We start from the raw sequence: 22,859 nt of genomic DNA on the forward strand, positions 1-22,859 counted from the left end.
TCTATATACAGGATCTTTCTCTTGTTTTTTTAATTGAGTGTATGAAAAAGTAGTTTTTCAGCTATTCTAAGAAATACTTTTACAATTTTAAAAAAATGTCTCTTTCCAGGTTTTCTATTGTTCAGCTTTCCATTTTATACTTAATATGTTATTTTATACAAATGTTTACTTATATGCATTCCAAAGAGATAGAGTAGGACTTTACATGTAACATTTTTTTTAAATTTCAGGTAAAGAAGTCTATTCTTAAATAATACACTCACTGTTAACTTCATAACCAATTATTTTATTCATTGAATTGTTTCCAAGAAATAAATAGTCTCTGAAAAGAAAGCATAAAGTTTACTGCAGCTGTCAGAAAATCACTGCAGTAAGCACCATGGAATTAAGTATTAGTATAAATTGTATCTATACACCTATCAAATATAATTATGGAAATCAATCTAAGTAGAAATACAATCATATTATTCATGTTTATACTTAAAATCTTTTTCAATTATATGTAATTAAATACCTCAGAATAATATAGTAATTACATTAATGATAAGCACACTGATTTGTAAATTGTGTAGGCCTGAATACCATGATGCACTCTTAAAAGTCTAAAATATTAGTTTGTTGCCCAGTAGATAAATGTTTGGTTTGCACTGAATCATTGCAGAAAGGCAGTGGTGGGTGCTTGTCCCATTGGATAACCTGACCACAGATTTCATAAAATGTTTTCCCTGCTTTGACACTTTCTCTCCTTCCATAAAAGGTAAAGATCTTGGATATTAATGCCTTTTTGTGCTTCAGAGTGAAAACCTGAGTACACAACTATAGTATTGCAGATATGTCTGACATTATTTCAGAGGGAGAAAAAGAGAAAATACATTTGAGGAAAATGAGAGATGGATGGAATTCCTCATTCATCCTCATTTGTTGCAGCACCTTTATTTGGAGAGGATCACTGCAAGATAGCAAGCCATGGAGCAAGGGTCTCTGGGATGCACCAAAACAAGTGTTTACGTCATGGTGGGGATTTTGTTAACCATAACCAACAGAAATATTAGTAAGTTTGTTTAGTTGAGAAGACCACTGTGTGCAGTATTAGTTTGTAAAGACTGATTAAGGTTTTGAAAAGGGGAAAAAATTCTGATATGTCTTCTTAAAATCGTGAATTAAAAAAGGATATAGAAGCCTCAGTAGAAAAAAAAAAATAGGACACTCTTTAAAACCCTTTGTAGGCCCTTATAACATTCTGTTCTAAACCATCTGCAAAATATGCAAAGATAATAAATGCAAAAGTTTTGCTTTGGGTATTCAAATTGGTACATACAACTGTTCTTGCCTGCAGACTCAATTTTACTGTCCACTTCTCTCCACCTCTAGATAATTATGCACTTCTCTCAGGATCTCTCAGTTCATTATGTACTCACCTATCTAAAACACAAAGTTTGAATTGGCTTAATTGCTTCAGTCAGCCATGTCTTAAAAATATCCAAATTTTATTATCTGCATAACAGAAAATCTTTTTTCCTCTGTATGAATGGAAGTGCCAATTGAAATTGTATCAATTCCTTTATGTGTATCTGAGGTTAACTGGTCAGAATAAAATAAGCATTTTTGTTTTACTCACTTCATTGATTCAATCCACTAACTAGCCAGACTTCACAACTTCTTTGAAAATGTGCATTTTTAAATTATTGCCATTCCCTTGCTTCAGATGAAAATATATTTCAGGACTAGAACTTTCCTACAAGGTGAAAAACTACTGGCCTATCAAGCATTATCTTTCCTCTCCTTATCATTCATTTTATTTCCTTCTCATGGAATTATGTATTCTGAGGAAAGGGGAGACATTTTTCTTGGTTTTCTTTCTTTTTGCAGATCTGAATGAGGAATAACAGAATGAAGCTGGTTTTGAGGTTTTGCTGCAGCTTTTCACCTGGCCTTTTCAAATGCTATCTTTCATATATCTTAAAGCCAGACCATGATTTTTCTTCTGGAGAGTGGCAAGTGTGTTTTCCCTGCCCCCATTTGAGTTGTTCCATCTAAAGCTAAGCATAGCAGTTACAGCATGCTTGCTTAACTTCAGAGTCCCCCAGTTAGTTGTCCTTGAATGAGACAACAGGAGAGATGACCTGTTTTAAGCCATAATGAATCTATAAGGGTTCTAGCTGTTGTATGTGGAGGTTGAAGTGATTGTGGGGATTGCAGAGCTATCCACAGCTGTAGATAGGAGAAAAAGAAGAGGACTATGACGTAGGGAAGAGTAAGGGCTAGGTTTTATCTGGTTTTGAGGTTTAGGAGAAGACAGATATCAGTTACTCGTAATAGTAAGAGAACCAGGAGTGACAAGAGTCACAGAATGGAAGAAGGAATTTGTAAAAAGTGAGAATTGTTTAATCCTGCCTTAGTAAGTAGTGCAGTGCAATAGATGCAAATCTGTGGAGCAAATGGAGAATCCAACATGAATATTACATGTATTTGAGGGTATTTGTTCCAGATCAGTTCTAGTCTGGTGCTATGTAACTCATCCGTTACATTTTGTGACTGTTTCATCCAAATGGAATCCACATTGTGCACTGTGAGAGTACTTTGTGAAAGCATGACAGTAGAGATCCAGAAATTTGTCTGAAAAGTGGCATTCAGAATGTGATATGATGAAAAAAATATCTGAATATCAGACTGGTGTTCCAAATCTAAACCAAAATGTTAATACAAACATACCCATAAGTCTACTGTACTCAAGAAGCGTGCATCGGGCAAGCTGATTAAAAAATTTGGATGAGTCTTTAGACAAATCCAGCAGTGAGATTAGAGTTGGGGTTTTTCCTGTTTTTCAAATTGCTATCTGAAAGACCTTTTCCCTAACTTTAGAATAAATTTTCAACTTCATTTTGAAATGGCTCTGTCAATACTTTTCTGAAATGTAACAAGAAAACATCCATTAATTGTTAGCAATGTTACTTTAAGCCCATTAAGACATCTGACACAGGGGTGTAGACTCAGCCTCAGGGCAAAATTATTCACATCTGCCCATATTGTCATCTTGATTTACTTTTAATTTGTATTTTATTTTATGATATTATGTTGCAGCTCAATCTGGGAGTTAATGGATTGTTACAGATCTGTTAAATTCCAGTAACAATCATATTTGGTTTTCCATTGTCATTTACTTTTGACTGTGCAGCCTTTTTGCTAGCAAAAAATTTGTTCCTGTCTGGGTTTGTGGATTTGGAGCCCCAGGTTATATTTTATTCCTTCTCTTTCTTTCTACCTCTTTTCTGCCTTGAATTCTTCTGTTTTTACATTTAAACATCATGCACTCCCATTGTTGAAGACTGAAGTGCTGTATAGAAATCCATTTCTTTTTCTTTCTTGCATGTAGTGTTCCTGTCAGTTCAGTTTAGTGTAACCTTAAAGAAGGGTTTGATTTCAGTTTGTGCTTGATTTCACATTGCCTGTCACTGATAACGAATGTGTCCACAGTGATCCAGGACTGAACACGTTTCTCTGCTACTTCTTTCCTCAATCTTTTAGATGTGATTCTATGATTATACTTATTTTTCTGTCTTTGTCCTCTGACTAGCATTCCAATGTAAATGAAATTATTTAAAACTGAAAACGTTATATTCAAACTAAAACTTTTTATTATTATGTGTTTTCCTCAGAGTTAAATTCAATAACTCTCAATCACAGATTAAAACTACTTATACTAGCATCAAATTCCTTATTGCCTCTGAATTTTTTAATTTTAAATGCATTGCAAATATTTGTCCAGTTTACTTTTCAGACACGTTTATAAGTTCTGCGATTCAACAAATGCTGTATCATATACCGAATTGGAAATCTGCAGTAATATTTAGTTGTGGCACTTGCTTCCAGAAAAATGAGTGAGTGTAGGATATATCATTAATACGTACATACTTCAGTATGTAACATTAGCAGTTTCTTTAGTAAATATGGACTCTCTTCTTCTGTCTTTGATTATTTTAGTGTCATACATTAAAATACTGTTATTAATTTATTCCCTTTAGTTTGACCATGTATTTCATTTTAATAGCCTCACCATTTTTTTTACATCTTGTTTTCCCTCTCTCCCCACACTCAGTATACAAATGTACAATTAATATGTTTTTTGTGTTGTTATGGAGGTTCTTGTTTTCCCTTTCCTCATAACAATACATCCTAGTGTTCTGCCAGCAGACCTGGCCATCGTTGCCATTAGAATCATAGAATCATTTACACTGGTAAAGACCTTAAAGATCATCAAGTCCAACCGTTAACCTAACACTGCCAAGTCCACCACTAAACCATGCATTATGTGTTTACGCAATGACAATCAAAACAGCCTGTTCTCTACTGAAAGCATGATTGGTGATCAAAAGGATCTGAAAACTGCCAGGTGGCTCCTTCATACTGATGACCAGACATGCAATTTATGATGTTTCACTAGACACTGTAAATTTGATATACTCCTATTCCCTCTCTCCTTTATAGTTCAGCTGTTTCAAAAGCAACTGGGCCTTCTCTTTGCATGTGAATTGATTATTAAAAACAAAACAAAACCCTGTAACTTTACTAGAAAATGAATTTATTTCAGAATTCCCTGGCCCAGAAATTATATTCCACGTTTCAGATTATTTTCCCAGTGGAGAATTGCTGGCTGATATTTTTGGATGAATGTGGATTACACTTTATTTTCTAGCAATAATCTGCATAGTAAGCATGTACTGATGATGTTAATGATACTACCCAAGGTAATCAATGGCATCATTCAAGTGTAAATTTTAGAAACTTATAAAATAAGTATTCCAATGCATTTTCCCTACAAACTCTCCTATGAACTTCATGCCTTCTCATCTCCATATGCTTCTTACACGTTCATTGAGTCAAGAATTTCAGTGGTCCTCAAATGTACACTGACCAGAAGATTACCATTCACCTTCAATTTCTAAAAAAAAGTCACTATAGCTCTCTGAAGACCTCCCAGGTTATACTGGGAATTAATGTGTTGAACTAAGTAATATTATGGAACTGAAAATATTTATTTGTTTTTAAACCAGATTTTTACCTTAGGGTAATACTGAATTTGTTGACTTAAATCATTGTTAGAAATGGTCTGCACAAATTCAAACTGATGCTGTATGTGGGAGACAGCTGGTTGTCATGGTAACTGTGGTGCAGTTTTTAATTCCACTTGGTGAGTAATGCTAACACAATGATGCTGAATAGACCATGGCTTAGCAAGTATAAGTATCTTGCATTCTCCATGTCAAGGTTACAAAGCAAGAAAATGCTGTTGTTCAGACATGCAGACTGCATCCTTTTTGGCTTATTGCTTCTGAACAGAGACATTAAAAAGAATCTAAAATACTAGAGGATACCAAGCTATAGAGCAAACGTTTTTGGTGTGTCCTTCAGTGAGTCCCAACAAGGCTATAAAATTCAAAAACAAATTGTAAGTTATTTATAACTAGTGAATACAGTTTTGTTTCCTCACTAATATATTGGTCACTGTGTTTTTAATGTAGAACTATTGAAGAAATGTGGGAATATCAGAATTTAGAATGACAGAACAGCACAAAGTAGCAAATCAATTTTTATTTTTGTGTTTACATATGGAATAAAATAGGACATTAACTGAAGTTATTTCATTTTGTTAAAGTTAAGACATTTACTCAATGATGTTTTCAAGAGGAAACCTTTGCTTTTCAGGTAATATGTCCTTTATGAAAGAAAAAAACAAAATAAGCCTAGGTGTAGTTGGGGAAGTACTATCAAAATCCATTTGTTAGTTTGCTAAATTAGTCTTTTCTAGTTTTATCTAGGCCCTCATACATGCTACAAAAGTACTTTTTCCTTATGTTAGACAATAATCAGATTAAAATGGAAATACAGTTTTTAGTAGAGTCTGTGCCCTTGGCAGCAATGTTTTCATATCATTGTAGACATATGGAGCTTCCAGGACTTAGAATTCCTGATGATTAAAAAAAACTAAGTCTTTCTCATTGCTCAGATAGACAATTTGGGATTCTGCCAGTTTTTCTCAAATACACTGTCTTTCACCTAATAATGTTAGTTATTAATTTTGTACATGATGTTAGTCCTTCATAAGGCATGAGCATCTCAATTTTTTTCTCTATTGATTTTCTTTCTGTTTCCCTCCTTGAGCACGTTTCTTTCAGATCCTCACTCCTACATAATTAATTCATACACTCAGGTACTCGTATAGGCATCTGTAGTAGCAGTAGTAAGAGTCCAGAAATGTATGTGCAGGGTTCAGCAAAGTACTTCCATCCTATTTAATGCAGAAAGTAAAACTGGGGAGTCCAGAAGAGAAAGACAGTGAAATGGTGAAAATATTAAGTTTTTATGTTAGAAAATGAACATTGCTACTGCCTAAAATAAAGGCATATCAGTTTAATAGGAGACTAGAAGTGATTCAGCAAGAATGGTAACACACTTGAACAAAGAAAAAATCAGTAAAATTTGGCAGTGGAAGCCCTTGAAAAAGTCTGAGTTATACACACTGTTGATGTGTCTGACTGATAAAATGAAGCCCTTTAGAATAAAGGTCTTTGGTACAAATTTGTGAACACATTAAATATACTGATGCCAGAAGAATTGACCTTTACTGAAAAAAATTAGAAAACCAGTAGAGCAAGAGGGGAAGACAAAAAAATATTCATACCATTGCGAATGCTTACATATAACAATGTAAAACAATTCACTTTCTACAGATTAAATTGCAAATTTGCAGCTTATGTAACTAATGTACAAGATTTTAAAAGTGAACACTTCATGGCATATAGACCGCTTTTTAATGAACATGTTGCTGTTGCTTTTTTATGTACAGGCCCTGCAGCGCTAATACTTGAAAACATGTATTAATTCAAAAGCCATGAGCAAAAAAAAAAAAAAAAGGCTATGCTCTCCCATCCGCTCCTGTAGTACATTGCAAACTGAAAGCATCCTTGCAGTAGGAAGAATTAAGATTATTGTTATTCCTTTTGTTTGATCTAAGAAATGGGAGTGAAGACTGATATAGGTTCTTAGTTCTCAGTCTTCATTTATTACTATATGAGTTTCATCCCCTACATTTAGTTAGGTTTAGCATCTGAGTATTGAAAGGAATCTATAGGAAATCTATTGTATTATATTCTCAACAGTCACTGAATGGGAACGAGGGGATGCTCCTGGGGTTAATTCAGATCTTAGTTGGGTTCATGCACTATATAAGAAGTCTTAAGTCACCTTCTTTGGCATCTCAACTCAAAGGTGCATGCTTGACTGAGAGCAGTAAAGTGCATGACAGTGGAGTTTTCATATAGTGATGACTGACGACAAGAACTAATAATGTATGTTAGTATTTTAAAATCTTAACCAGGAGAATGTCATCACTGTTTTGTAGCAGCTGAGCTACAAAACTTCATTTACTAGAGGATTAAGATTTTAATTCAGTCAGCTTTTTGAGATAAAACTCCAGCACTTCCCTGGTCAGCCCATTCCAATGCTGGCAACACTTACAGTGAAGAAATTTTTCCTAATATCCAATCTAAACCTCCCCTGCGACAACTTGAGGCCATTTCCTCTTGTCGCATCGCTTGTTGTTTGGGAGAAGAGACCAACACCCACCCCTCTGCAATCTCCTTTCAGGTAGTTGTAGAGAGCGATAAGGTCTCCCCTCAGCCTTCTCCAGCCTATGCAACCCCAGTTCCCTCAGTTGCTCCTCACAGGACTTGTGCTCCAGACCCTTCCCCAGATTTGTTGCCTTTCTCTGGACACGCTCCAGCACCTCAATGTCTTTCTCGTAGTGAGGGGCCCAAAATTGAACACCATATTTGAGGTGCAGCCATCATTTAAAATCGACAGAATATTGAGTCATTTCATGGTATGGAACTTTCAAATTCGCTTCCTAAAAGACCTAAATCGCTAAAATTATTTTCAGCAGTTTCAGCTTTCCTCCACTATCAGACAGGGGCAATGTTTCAGTAGTCAGCAAGCAGCAATGTCAGCATTTCATTGCAGTCATCTTTATGAACAGGCAACACCAGAAAAAACACTTAATACTTGGATTTCTGTACATTATGTGTAATGTAGAAGCTCACTTTGCCTCAGGAAAAATATATCAAAATAGTTTATTAAAAATTTCTAAATTAAACTTTTTCACTACATTCCCATTTATGTTTCTAAATTAACTTTATATTTATCTATCTTAAGTGTGAATACCACATCAGTGAAATTAGAAATCTTATCATCTAGTATGATTAAATAGTTGCAATATTCATTCATTTTGAATTACTGTATTAACTAATGGTTGCATCACTGTTTATTCATATTCAATAAATGGGTATGTACAATTTATCTTAGAAAAGTCATAAGATCAGTATGTGCTGCGCTCTATTAAAATGAATATGAATTTCACTTGTAACAGAGTGGGGTTTTTATGCATATAAGCCACCTAGTATCTCTTCTCCTTTTAATCAAATTGTGTTTCTCCAGCTTTAGAAAAATCTTTGTTAACACTATGTCTGAGTAGTGGGAAATATTCTTTGTTCCCATTCCTGATCATTTCTTATGTATGATAATTGCTTAGCTACGGACCATGTAGGAATTAAGACCATTATGAGGCCTACATTCACCTAGTCCAGAAATAAATTATAAGTGGTCATAACAAAAAACCTCATGTATGCCAGTGTACCAAAACTAGAATTCACATGATTCCTTCTTCTAAACTGGTAATACTTATGTGTAATTGAATTCAGAGGTCAATGAACTGGAAAGGTATTTGGTTAGTTAGGTATTCTGTGTAATTATGATGCCCTTCCTAAGATTCATGATGATAACCTTATAATTATGTAGTTGAATGTTACACCTAGACAGCTCACAAGATTATTTATTGTGACTTTATATTTTAAAATTCTAACAATTTAGCATATGCCTATCCCATCCTCTGAGTACATCTGCAACAATTAAAACCACAGTTTAATCAATGTAATAATAAAATCGAATATGCTTATCATCTTTCCAGAAAGATCTCACATATTTAACACCTGAAAATGAGCTGAGCTTCTAAATAAAAAGGCAAACTAATTCTTCATCCCAAGCTGCTTAGAGGAAAATGTAGTATTTCTAGGAGCTAATGGATCCCTGAAGGGCCCAGTGAACCAAACTCCTGAGAGGGTGAGTCTTCCTGTAGAGCGCACTGCCAGAAGCCATCCTTTTTAAAAATGAAACTGCGATGAGCCTCTGTAGAACCAGAGGAAAACAACGGAAAGTTACAGTGTGAATTCTGGGGTGTGTCCAAAATCCTTTAAGACATCAAGGATATTCCCTAAAAAATCCTTTAAATTCCAGTTGAAAACTCATAAGCTACCCTTAAGAATTCTTACATTCCCAGGAAGACCAGTTTTATGCACACTCTGGCATAACTTTCTTCATTATGGCAAGTCTGTTGCAGACTGCTTGACTTGTAATAAGGAATCCTGAGTTGAAGCAGTCACGTAGTGCCATCTGAAAAATCTAGAAAGATCCTTAAATAAAAACTTAATCTAAATTAAATATAAAAGCTAATATTTAACATTATAACAACATTGTGTTGTTTCTTATATAAAGTTTAATTGATATAATGTTGTTCCCTCATTATTGATTTTTGTTAGGCTTTACAGTGTCTTTTCTGTTGTCAGCATTTGGGCAAAAATACATTATCATAAAAGGTGAAAACTTGGGTAAAACTTGGAAATTTTAAAATAAGATTGCTGATGTGGAATTTCAGAATACAAAAAGTATACTAATAAATTATCAGCAATACATCATTTACGAATGTGGATGTTAATCCTTGTTCTTACACTGTATCTCCTGAAGAATCTTTATCTGGCATTTTCCTGGATAGTCTAAATTTTGGGAGGTTTTTTGTTGATATTTTTCATAGCAGAGAAAGAGATCAGTACTCATGTGCAGTCCACTTAAAGCCTCACAGCACTAGTCCAAATGCCTGTTTTTATCTCATATATCATGTGCTGACATAATTCCAAAGGAATATAATTTAAAGATCTACCAAAAGAGACAGCTGAAAAAGCAGTTTTGCTTTTTTTTTTGTTGTAATTTTTTTGTTATGTTAACCACCAAACCTTTAACATTAACTCCAAACTGAAGTTTTCAGTTGCTTCTAAGGAGCTGCTGTCTTGCTTAAAGACCTAAATAAAATCTATTGTATATTTATAAATCATTTATTTTCTTGATTTCATTATGAAGGCCACACTGTTAACTCAGTCAGTACATAATTAGTAATACAGGCTATCGTCCATAGAGCTTAGTTTCTACTTTTTTTTACTGCTACTATACCTTTATACAGCTTGTACCTATTTTGGCAACACCCTTGTATCTTTAACAATATAATATATGGTGTCTTGCACCTTAATATATAAAGCACCTTGTCAGATTCTTTAAAATCTCTGAGCAGTGGAGCTGCTTTTCCAGTTCCCTGCCAGGCAGGCATTCAGGTAATTTTATTTACACTTATTTTTTTTTCCTCCAGTTTTGTTCTGACCTCTTGTTAAGGTGCTGTTTTTTAAGTTAAAGAAATTGCTGACTGGAAAAATATAACTTATGACTACTCTGAAGACTCAAAATTGGATGCTTTCCTATGAAATACATTTTATCTCAAACAGAAAAACTGTACTTGAACTAAAAATCAACCTGGTATCAAAGCATATGCAAGGAAGAGCTACTGAAAAGGTCCAACATATCACAAAGGCACCTAAGGCAAGAGGCTGTCTTTCCTAAACACTTAAAAACTCCTTCATAAATGCTAGCATTGATTATAAGGAATGGACTGCTGACCAGAATAAAATTGCCTGGGGAAAAAACTTCACTTTAAATCTTTCCTTTTCCCCTTAAAACATTTTTAATAAGGGTCACACATGCATGAGCTGTAAATGTCAAGAGTCCATAGCTCTCAATATCCTGAGGACCATTTCTTGAGGTTTTCCATTCACATTTAAAACTTTTGGGATCCAGTTGGATTTATTTGTGCTGTTTCTGTTCATCAGATATTTTAAAAAATTACACACACACACAAAACAGCTCTGAAATGGAAATTGAAAAAACTTCAAAAATACTTACAAAACTGTACTTTCCAAATTATGATTCAGAGTGTTTAAAACAACCTTTCATTTGGCTTTTTGGAAAATTTCCCAAGTTTCAAGAAGTCTTAGGAGCCAGGAGTCCTAGGACTCTCTCAGAAAATCCTCAGAGCTGGTATAGTGCTGATAAGCCCTCTTCCCCTGGCCTCAGGTCACACAGCAGATTTGTTTAATATCTGGGCAGATGACATGGAAGATAACTGGGACCGTTGAAACTTGCATAACTTCTGTCATATTTATGTGCAAATGGGTGGATTTCTGTGGATAGCTTTCATTTTAAGACACTGGTATTTTCCAGTAGAAAAATATTCCTTAGAAAAATCCTGACTATGTTCAGGATTTCCTTGTTCTAATGAATGCCAGTACAATCCAGTTAATAGGACTAAAAGTGAAATGGAGTCATGAAGGGATTATTGACATTCCATTTTGAAAAGGCTCACAGAATGTCTAAATCCAGACTAGTAAATTGCTGACACAGACTGTAAGCAGTGCTGACCTGTCATTGCAAAACTGCAGCTCCCATGCCGGACACTTGGTGGTGGTTCTGTCTCTAGTGCTCTTTCTCCCCTCTTAGAAGTGGAGCACCTTTCTGAGGTGCTGCTACTAGCACGGTCAGAAATGTCAGTTCTTCTGTAACGTCGTGATATGGTGTTCAAATAATTTTTTTTTAAATGAGATTATTTATGTGGATTTTTAACATCTAAAGCACATTCATTCATTCAAAATTTGATGTCCCTGTCCTGGTAATAATAATAATTGTTCCTATATTGCGTTTCACCTCTGGGCTCAGGACGCAAAAGAAATACCATCGTTTTATTTCACCAAATGCGAGGGAAACTGAGGAAGGAGTGGTGAACTGACTTATTCATCACTACATGTAAGATTAGTGGAATCCAAAAGCGAGCCTCCACTCAGGCTCCATCCTTCCTCTGCCACAATAACAAGGATTGTCTGAGTGCTCCAATCATCCCTCTCCTGTGAATAATGACTAATGCTATTGAAAAGATTCACACATGTCTTAGATGTAAGAATTGTTCACAAATATTTATTCATATTTTTAAACAGCATTGTCAATGTGTAGGCACTCTCAGTGTGTGCATTTTTCATTAATATTCTAGCATGGGAGCTTGTTGGCAGGCATGTTGTTGTAGCAGACAGTTTGATGTTTAATTTTGAGGACATTCTATGTAAAGTAAATATTTGATGTGCAGTGAATATTTTGACTTTATGTGTACATTTGTCCAGTCAAGAAACAGTCCTGTCCCTTTGCCCTTCGCTCCACCAGCCTGCCTGCACTCAAATGTGGTGTTGTGTTGCTATGTGTGTGAGATTTACTCAGTCAGCCTGAGCAGTGTGGTCAGTCTACAATAAATCCATTTGTAGGCTGTGTACAGTTTTTCTTCGTTGTGTTTGACTTTGCCCTGGTGAGGCTAAAATCTATTCTGTGGGTGAAATTTGGGGCCTCGTGACCAGGTTCTCTTCTTTTATGCTACATGGTGATGGGTCTCTATGTGGGCAGAGACAGGACAATAGTGAGGAGGTGAGGGATGGACATCACCTTGGCCTTGCCCCAGCTGTGGAACCTGTCACCAGACCTGCATGGCAGCTCTTCGTGCTGTAGACGGGTACAGCCCCTTCTCTGCCCTCCCCAGTCTCACAGCCAAGTTCAGTCTACACTATTACTTTTTCCCATTGGTATCAGTAAATCATGTTGGAGAAGAAATTAGAGAACCACAATGAATTAGGCGATTTTCCCTCTTACCAAAGTGCTATGAACCTGTTGTTTTCCCTGGCTCGTGTAGGACTGCTTTTGTCAAGTCATAGCACATTGTTGCTTATCCCAGTGCCTTTAGCTCTTGGTTTCATTATCATAAGCTTATTCAGATGCTTCTAGCTTTCTCTTTTAGTGTATAATAAGTAATTAGTGTAATTTAATATGTCATTGTTGTTGCTTTTTCCAGCACAAAATAATAATAAAAATCCAATGTAAAGTTAATCGCACTGTAACTCCTCTTACACTTCCATACATCTCCAGATAAGTCCCCAACAGTTGACAAATGAAACGTCTAAAAATTTCTGTACATAACAATCAGAGTTTCAGTGCATACAGATACTTTGGGATGTCATAGAGTAAAATATGTCTTTTTCAGAAGCGTGAGATAAAGCCAATTATGACAGCTTTAGTGAATTAGGCAGTGGAAACAATCTAAGGATGAGTACTTGATGTTTAGCTCAGTTAATTCCAATTAAAGTCTTCGTAGTAGTTTTAAAATCTAATGTATAAATGTCCTATGGCTATTTGCTCTGGTTTCCCTGAGAATTTTTAATGTGTCATCACCTAGATTGAATACATACTTCAAAAAAAAAGAGGTTTTGGCATTTTTATTGTTAAAATCACAAAACCTTTCCAAAATATGCATGTTAATAAAGATAAAATTGTACTGAAGCCTTTATCTGTTTATTTAAGCATCCAAGTGACATCACAGATTACTCATGCTTTTCTCCCATATTTATCATGAGGTCACTGGATACTTCTCAAATTCATTTTAGTTCGCTGGTCTTGCTTGTACCTTTTATATTTCACATGTGTATTTCTCCTAGCACATGGATATATATTAATATCATGTTTGTTTTCATGGTTGTGAAGATTATTGTTTTACTTCTCAAAGAGGTAGTGCACATATGCTATGAGTAAACTGTGATAATCTATGTAAATTATGTGCACAGAAGCTATACTTTGCCCTTGGGGGAAATGCAAATTAGAACATTTTGTAGTTTGTTTGTTTTTAAATACATACACTTTTCACTTCAAGGCTCAGGACACACTCCCTGTTTATTTTCCCATTGCTCATCATTTGTTTTTTCTTGTAAATATCTCAGTCTTTAATGATTACTTTGCTACTTTGGCAGGAAAAAAATGTGTGATGAGTGAAGTCCTCAGAACATAATGTTTGGTGTATTTTATAGCTCTGCTGTAAGGGAATTATCTGCTTGTAAAACGGTGTCTAACACACTCACAACTCAAAGCCATTATAGCGATCTGACAGTCTTCATTCATTTTCTCCTAGTGCTGTCTTGTTTTCTTCTGTTACATTAGTGCTTGTAATATTTTTTAATGCTGCATTACTAAAACACAGAGTTAACTGATTTTCCTTACATGAAGAAAGAAAAACATAATCACAAAATGTGGCATTTACTGCGCTTGCAGTTCTCTGCTGATGTAATTTTTTGTATTAATAAAATAATTTTTCTACTCTTTAAGTACCCTTTTGGAGAAATGTTTTAATGTAAGTTGTCTGATTCTGTTTTAAGTGAAGGAGAAAACCTGGTAGAGGTTGTCTCTTTAAATCAGATCTGCAGTGTTGATGGACCCTCTAGCAGGCACGGTAAGAACCATTCTCACCTCTGCAGCAGGGAGCTTGACCATATAGACTCTCACATTCAATCAAAACGTTTTCCCTTTTAATATGCACTGTACCAATCCTATTCCCATGGTTACAGCTCGTGCTTCTTTGGTTGCTTCCAGTCTGTTGGGAAAGGAAGGCAGCATACATTTCTTGTACAGGAGTTTAAAACATCATGAAAGCAACCCTGTTGTGATTTGCATTTTAAATGTTGCTTTTTTTTTCTCATTGTACAGAATGCTGTAGCAGTAGCTTCAGTTCATTTGCCACAGTCTGTCTTCTCTCAGTCTTCAGCCTGGCAATCTGTTGATAACTCCACTTGCAAGCTACAGTTTATTGTCTTTCGGAATGGAAAACTCTTTCCTAGCACAGGAAACTCATCAAATCTTGCAGATGATGGGAAACGTAGGACGGTTGCCACACCAGCTGTTTTTGCTAAAATAGGTGAGGACTTGTTATGCATTATTTCCTTTAATCTAAAAGCTACGGTGTACTTGCTTATGTAGAGAATAGAGGAGTAGAGTATACAGTATGCTGAGAGGCTGCAAACAGTCTCTTTCTTTAGTACAAATATTTGCAATTGTTTCTATCTGCATGATTTTATTCAAATTATCCTGCAAATAAAGAAATGTACTAGCTGTATGACTAGAATGCAAATTTTGGACTACTGTTTGTCGACAGTGTTGTTACAGATGCTTGTTTCTTAAAGCACGATGCTATAGGAAAGAACCTTGTTTTACTCTTTACAATGAAAATTGCAATGTTAACATCCTAGACACTGATAAAAATAAGGCTTTTGGAGCGGGAGTAGTGCCCTGTTGCATGTATCAATACTCACCAGTATACTTTCTGGTACGATGGACGTAAACCAGGTGTTGTTGAGGGCTTTTGTCTAAATGTGATATACTGTATGTGCTAGTGGGTCATTATTTTGATTAATTATTCAGCTAGGCAATTTTACCAATTTTATTTGATAGTGCCTAGTGCTCTCATTTCTGTTAACATTTTTAAAATGTTTAAATGTGACTTTCAAAGTGCAGAATTGCCTCAGCTATTAATCTTGCTATGAAACTGAGCCGTTTCTGCAGTTACATGGATAATAGTATAACACTGGTGGTAACTGAAAAACCTGAAACAAAAAACAAATCTGCTTTGTGAAGGATGATAAGATCATTTGAACACTTTATAGGACGGAAATGCTCAGATTTATTAATACTATTGCAAACTTTTCTGAATGTGAGCATTACCTTTGAATGATCATTGAGAGTATGTCTATTGCTTTTTTCCCCGTACTTTAGTGTATCTGATCTCTTTACAATTCATCAGTAAAGGGTTTTCCACTCCATCTCTCTGATTCAGTTTGTTGCTTTTGCAGATGGGTGCAGTTTTGGAAACCTCACCAGCCCTCTTACTATAGGGTTGAGGCACTTTGCACGGGGTATAGACCCCATTGCAGCCTTCTGGGATTTTGACCTTCTAGATGGACATGGAGGCTGGTGGGGAGAAGGGTGCCACATAATTAGTTCTGCAGGCAATATTACCACCATTCAGAGTACACACTTCAGTAACTTTGCAGTGCTAATGGTAAGTATATGACTTAGCAAATATACCTATATTTCTCTCTCTCTCTCTTTTGCTATACATATATGTTCTTTTTACGTGCACCTGTATCATTCTTACTTGTCAGTAACTGACCTGTTTTTTTTTTAATGTTTAGTAAAAGACAGTCTTAAAGGAAGTAAGTTATTTAACTGCTAGTAAGTGAATAAACCTGGTGGTCAGTTTTAATATCCAGAGACAGGCCTAATCAGAAATGACATTAAATTCAGTCTTACAAATGAAAGTTCCATCAAGGAACGATTAGTATGTAATGGTTATAAATTATAGGACAGGGTTTAAAAATGTATACTCCTGTGTGCTTTTACATCAGCAGATCTCAGAGGCTGGTCTGCTTTTGTTCCTGCCCTGCACTGTGTTGATCATACTAATTAGTTGCAGGCATACCGCAATGTTGAATCATTTAATAAATGGAGAGGACTAACATCTTCTGCTCTCTTAAGTAAGGACAGTGCCGTCCTTGTTGATCCTGTGGGAGTTTTAGTTCGTATACCAACGCTGACAGCATTCTTAGGAAATTGCTGTTCATGAAGAAAAATATTTCTGTGCAGTGCTAACACATCAGCCTGCTTTGGTCTGTTCTCAGTCACACTTAAGAGTTCCTATTGCAGTTATTTAACTATCCTGCTTACCAGAAAGTTGCCTTCATGAAAGCAAAAATATTATGTATGCAATAAGGATCTGTTATTATTCAGTGAATAAAGGAAAGCAAACAAAAAATGAGAGCTTGCTAACATATATATGTGAGAAAATGTTTGCACCATTAAAAATTTTTATTATAAACCAGTTTTAAAAAGATTAGCCAGATGAGTGCTATTAGCACTAGATTGATCCTGAATGCTGGTGCATGATTGCACTGTAGATGCTGCTTGTGTACATTACAGAAATGTTTATAGTTGAGTAAATAATGTATTGTGTGTATGTGTAAGGGACAGCAAACATAGGCGACAGGAATTGTGAGGACGTGTGCAGAGCATACCAATCTGCTACTGTCAGATGGAGCCCAGATGGCAGCCAATCATAGCACAAGGCTGTGGCACCCACGAGTTAAATGCAGATATTATTGTCCACTTTACAAGAACTGATTTCCCTCAGAGTTACTTGAACATTTTTTCACCCATACCAGAATTATTCAGAATTTAAGACCTATTTCTAAGATTCAAAGACATCAAATATACCTCATCTTGTACAGCTTCTATGAGCTCCCTTTTTTCCCCCAGCTGCACGTTTCCCTGAATATGAAACATAATTTTACTTTGAGGCTGTTTTTCTAAATTCGTTAAAGAAAGCACCTGTTGACTTTGCAGGTGCCACACCCAAAATGGCTTCCTCTTCCTTCAACTGCTTGGGTTTAGCCTCTTCTTAAACATGGTGTAGTTATTAAATGTTAACTAATTGCTTGTAAACAACCGATTTCATGGTTTCATTTTGTTTGCAAAAAATTGTATACTGATATAAGAGCTACAATTAATTTTTGGTGTTTAAAGCCAAATGCACATTTCTACAACCGTAAAGGCAACTGAGGCACCTTTTACTGCAGCTTTTGCATCTGGTTTGTAATTCTGGTTTAGGTCTTGTGTTTGTTTTGTGATGGTAATGCAGCTTTGATTACCATGCATCATCCTGTGTGCATCTTCCATTTTTATCTGTGCAAGATAAGAAAATAGCATCTTAGAGTCACCCTTGCTTTGCAATTGATATGGCTGCCAACAATGTGGTATGTTCCTTAGCTTGTATTTCAGTTACTTTCAAAAAAAAAAAGAGATGCCTGACCTTAAGTCAATTTGATATATATACGCATACACAAATATGTCTTCCAACAGCTCTCTTTCAAAACAGCTATTGGAAAACTTTTGTAGCTTTATTATCTGAAACCATTTTCTTTCAAGTGTTACTTCTTAATTACTGTCTTGTGGCATAAAGTCAGGGGTTATTTTATTTGATAGAGAATATGCTTTTCTGGGCAGTTCAACTTTTATACCAGAGATGAAAATGATTTAATTGTTCTGCTTAGCTATTAATTTATAACATGAACAGTATAAAGTGCCTATGTGTATCTTCTTAACTCACACCTGAGTGCCTAATATATTTTAAAATATTAACAAACTGACAGCAAATTCAAAATAGCTAGCATATAGTATGTAGCCAATGCAATTAACTACAGTATCATGATACATGTTATTAATCTATAGTTCTCTAATCTATTAAACCATAAAAATTCATAATTTATTATTATGTTTTGGTGTAATAGCAAAAAACTAAAGTAGCATCTGTAAACTGAAGAGCAGCAATAAAGCAACAGTGATGAAGGTTTACATTGCCATCGGGATAATGTATATCCTGCTGTGGAACAAGATGATACAGAAGCCTCAGTTAATCCGACTGTACATTTTATAGCTAGTACAGCACATATTCTGTTTTATCATCTTTTTAAATAGTAAGACAATGTTCCCTGGACTGCTGTTATAAAGTTGTTTCTGCCTATGAACCAAAAAAGGGTTAAAATAAAGGTTTCGTAGAGTCCTTTTTAGGAAGGCAGTAATCAAGGATTTATCAACTACAGTTGATAATTAATAAGCATTAGCATACTTCAAGTGAGAGGATTCATATAGAGCCATTTCATTTCTCTCTGTGACAGTTGTTCAAGTGATGTCAATGAGATAGTGAGTGCAGTTTGGAGGTTGGGTTGGAAAGGAGGTACAAGCTCCTTCCCACACACTGCTCTCACTTCCACTGGGATGGGCCAGTGGATGGGAGGAAAAAGGTAGTGTCAGACGTAATACAGTATTGTTACCTTTTTTTGATCAGCTTTTGAACTGTATGTCCTAGAGCTGAGAGTAAAATACTGTAAACTAAACTCCCGAGTTATATTCCTCTATTTCCCTTCATTTGCCTATTTAGGTGAGTCCCCTGTTTTGTCTTCTCTTCTGTTGTCTCTTTGGGGGTGGCCAAAGCACCCTAGGGTCTTGAACGGTGAACCTCTGCAATATGATTTTCTGTTTTAGAGTAAAATTTTGTACTTATATATTCTGAGGCTTTGGTATACCTAATTATTTGTTCTAGAAATACCTTTTTTTTTTGTGCTTTTTTGTGAACTGAGCTGTATATCAATATTTTAATTTTCCAAGACAGTGTTTGTGTATATTATGACCAATGTAGTGCCCTGTAGCCATAGTATATCTGAGTAAAAAACTCTTCAGGGATAACAAAAATATCCAACAGCAACACTGAATTTCAAAATTTGCTAAATATGTTTTGACATGTGTTGTCCTTTGTTCTTCTTTTCATTTTTCTTAAAACAGAATGGCAATTCAATAGTGATGGATGTTACTGTAATTGTATACAGCATTTCCCTTTCCCTCTCAGACTCCTTTGTCAATAGTAATTTCCTCAAATCTGCCAAATAAACACGAGTAAAATTCTTAAATCTAGGTATGCAGTTTTTCAATTAACATAAAATGGATTAATAAATATTGTAAGTATTTTTAACTGTAAACCTGAAGGTAGGTTAAAGCAACATGAAATCATAAGCAACTCCTTTCTTGTTTTGTTACAATGTATCTCATTATTCCAAACACCATAGGTGAGGGTTTTGTTGTTTGGGTTTTTTTCTTTGTGAGTGTAAGGAGTCATTATTTATAAAAGTAGCATACATCCAATGGATGGCTATTTGAGATAATTATTGCTGAGATTGAGCTGACAAAAACAGAGCAAATTTGAAACTATTCTGGAAGGAAATCTTGGAAAAATGTGTGAATGAGAAATTGAGGAGAGGCAAAATACTTGCAACGGATCATGTAAAAGTTAAAGGATTTTTCTCCTGTTGTTTTACACGCATTCATAGAATCATAGAATCATAGAATGGTTAGGGTTGGAAGGGACCTTAAAGATCATCTAGTTTCAACCCCCCTGCCATGGGCAGGGACATTCAGGGACATTCCCTGAATCCTTTAAGTCTTTCCAAATTGGTAGGATCACAGTACTTCAAAAACTACATTTTAAATATTTTTAGTGTGACTGGAGACAACTGCAGAATATCTTAGGCCCATTCATGAAGTTCAGCTCTGAAAACAGTCTTCTAAACTTCTGTGTTTCAGGTCTTCTCCAAATTAAGCAGCCTGTCTAAGGCTTTTGAGAAATTAATTCATGAGTCAGGGAAGTATTACAGAGATGTCATTTAGAAGGTTGACATAATTACAGTATTTGACATTTTCCCCATAGAGAACACAGGGTTTTCCCATAGCAGGCGGTAGAAACCTGGCTCCATATTTCAAAAAATCAGGCTGCCTATAAAGAGAGGTTTAAGGATGAACTTTTCAAAAATTTTTCTGTGCGTTTAACATACTTTCACACCTACAGAATAGACCTTAGCAGAGTTTAAGCACCAGACTATGAAAGTGATCTGTCAAATTAATATTTGGTATAGTGGGAACTGCAAATTCCCTGGAATTAGATTCCACTTCATGTGCCTAGATGCTTCCCTGTGTAAAGAGCTAGATTTCTAACCTCTGATGTCATTCCGAGGCCTTGCAAAGAGGCACATATCTTCACCTAAGAGTACTCATAATAGCATGATCAGGCTTTTATTAATTTCTCCTTGGATTACATCTACTTTTCATTAAAGTATACTTAGTAACATGTATTAATTGCTTTGTAAAATACGTAAACTGACTTAGTCCTATGTACAAAAATCCGGGCTTCTCTCCTTCAAAATGCAATAACTTTATGGCAAATCGAGCCTCTGGCTCAGGCTTGCGCTTTCTATTTTCTCTTGCTTTCTGTTGACTTAATGGATCTCACGTTTGTGGAGTTGCAGCTTCAACCAGAGAGTAAAGAGGTCCAGACTATAAAGGAACTCAGTAAACTCAGCTCTTGGGAGATAGGAGGTGTAAATTAAACAATAAGAATCTAGGTCTTGAGCCATCTTATTGTCTTGGTGGCTTCTGCTGGACTCCTTCCAACTTTTCAGTGTCTTTCTTGTACTGAAGAGCCCCAAACCGGACAGACTAGTCAAGATTTGGTCTCACAAGTTGTGAATAGAAGGGAATAATCCCTTCCCTCAGCCGGCTGCTTGAACTCTTGCCAGTGTGGCCCAATATGCAGTTCACCTTATGTGTCACAAGGGCTCACCGCTGGACTGCTTTCAGTTTGTTGTCCACCATGACCTTCTGATTCTTTTCTGCAAAGCTTCTTTCCAGCAATGGCCCGTCAGCCTCTGCTGCTGTTGGAGTTACTCTGTACCAGAGACAGGAAACTTTTTGTTTCTCTTCACTGAATTTCATGAGGTTCCTGTAAGCCCATTCTCTCAGCCTATTGAGATCTTGCTAAATGGCAGGCCTGCCCCTCAGCACGTCAACTGCTCCACTCAACGTGCACTGCAATGTTTTCACCTCCCGCTAGAGACACAACTCTATGGATAATTTCCACATTCATTTCCACATTAGGAGCACATTAGGTGCTCCTAAACATCCTAATATTTGGCACCTAAGTCTTAAGTTTTTTTTGGTTTTTTATTTGTTGAAGTTGGAGGTTTCTAAATACAAATAGGAATCTTACCATAACTGATAGTTCATGTTTCTGTCTCTGTGGTGCTTGGATACCACTTCCTTGGGGAACACAATTTCAGCTTTCCTGCTTTAAACACAGAAATCAGTATGACTACACTTTCTGAAGTCACACTGTTAGAAGGAATATATTAAAATAAACGTTTAATTTGCAGTATAAGTAGATGGATGACAATAATTTACTGCACAAACTAGATTGTTTTTAGCAGCTGTGATTTTGTGAATGTACCAGATATTTAGTATTAGTTCACTGTATCTTCCCCTCAGCTTTCTCAGCATCTGCTCTTAGATGTCTCTACATGCCTTTAGTCTGTAATTTGTCTATACTTCTTTATACTTTCATATTGAGTTTTAACTGATCAGTATAGATGTGTCTGTTTCAGTCAATTTTTGGAATGAACTCTGAAGTAAAGATGAAAGTTCCATTTGCACTCTGATGTTTTTATAATTCTGATTGTTGAATAAAATAGCTGATAAAAAGTCTTCTCCTGTCACTAATTTCTATTGTGGCTTATATACCATAGTGGCATTTACAACTGAAAGAAGCTGGTTTCACACCTGCTTGTAAGGGTGAATGAATGATAACTTCTCACTAGACAACATTTTACTGCCCTTGTAGTTGTAGGCAGCATTTTGTAATGGTCAAAGTCCTCTGTGTATTCATTTTCCTGTAGATATTCCTGCCATTTTTTAATATCATCATCATTGAAATCCCCTCTAGGATATAAAATCAAACCTACCCTTTTAAAATGTAACATACAAGTATGCTGCTTTGCATACAGCATAAATGTTTTCTTCATGCTGTCTTCCCCAGAGGATTACTCAGAGGAGGTTAACAGATCAATAAGGCTTAATTATCATCAAAAAGCAGACAAGATAAATTTATTATATATCTAGAATGAAATCAGTTTTCAATATACAAAACTCTTCAAAAGGATATTCTACATTGGCAATAATGCATTATGATACTCAAAAGTTTTACCACTTATTTCCTGTACAAGATTAGAAAAGAGATAATAATAAAAAAATGAATATTTTAACATGGAATTAGCTTTTAAGATGCTGATTGTTCTTGTTTCTTCTGCAGAAAAAAATGGCTGTTATCCTGTAGGACATACGGCATTTGCTTTTATACTGATGTT

The 22,859-nt window shown here is 35.6% G+C and overlaps 1 protein-coding gene across 1 annotated transcript in view; it reads left to right on the top strand.

Annotated features, from left to right (window-relative positions):
• The window catches only part of LOC104511287 (probable G-protein coupled receptor 125), a 183,816-nt gene that overhangs the window by 146,890 nt on the left and 14,067 nt on the right, over positions 1 to 22,859 (top strand). The window contains exons 12-13 of the mRNA XM_010153843.1: positions 14,773 to 14,980; positions 15,912 to 16,120. Coding sequence (XP_010152145.1) covers positions 14,773 to 14,980; positions 15,912 to 16,120 — 417 coding nt within the window. The remainder of the gene's footprint in view (positions 1 to 14,772; positions 14,981 to 15,911; positions 16,121 to 22,859) is intronic.

This window comes from Eurypyga helias, unplaced genomic scaffold (genome assembly GCF_000690775.1).
Source record: "Eurypyga helias isolate BGI_N326 unplaced genomic scaffold, ASM69077v1 scaffold1886, whole genome shotgun sequence".
Taxonomy (NCBI): Eukaryota; Metazoa; Chordata; class Aves; order Eurypygiformes; family Eurypygidae; genus Eurypyga; species Eurypyga helias.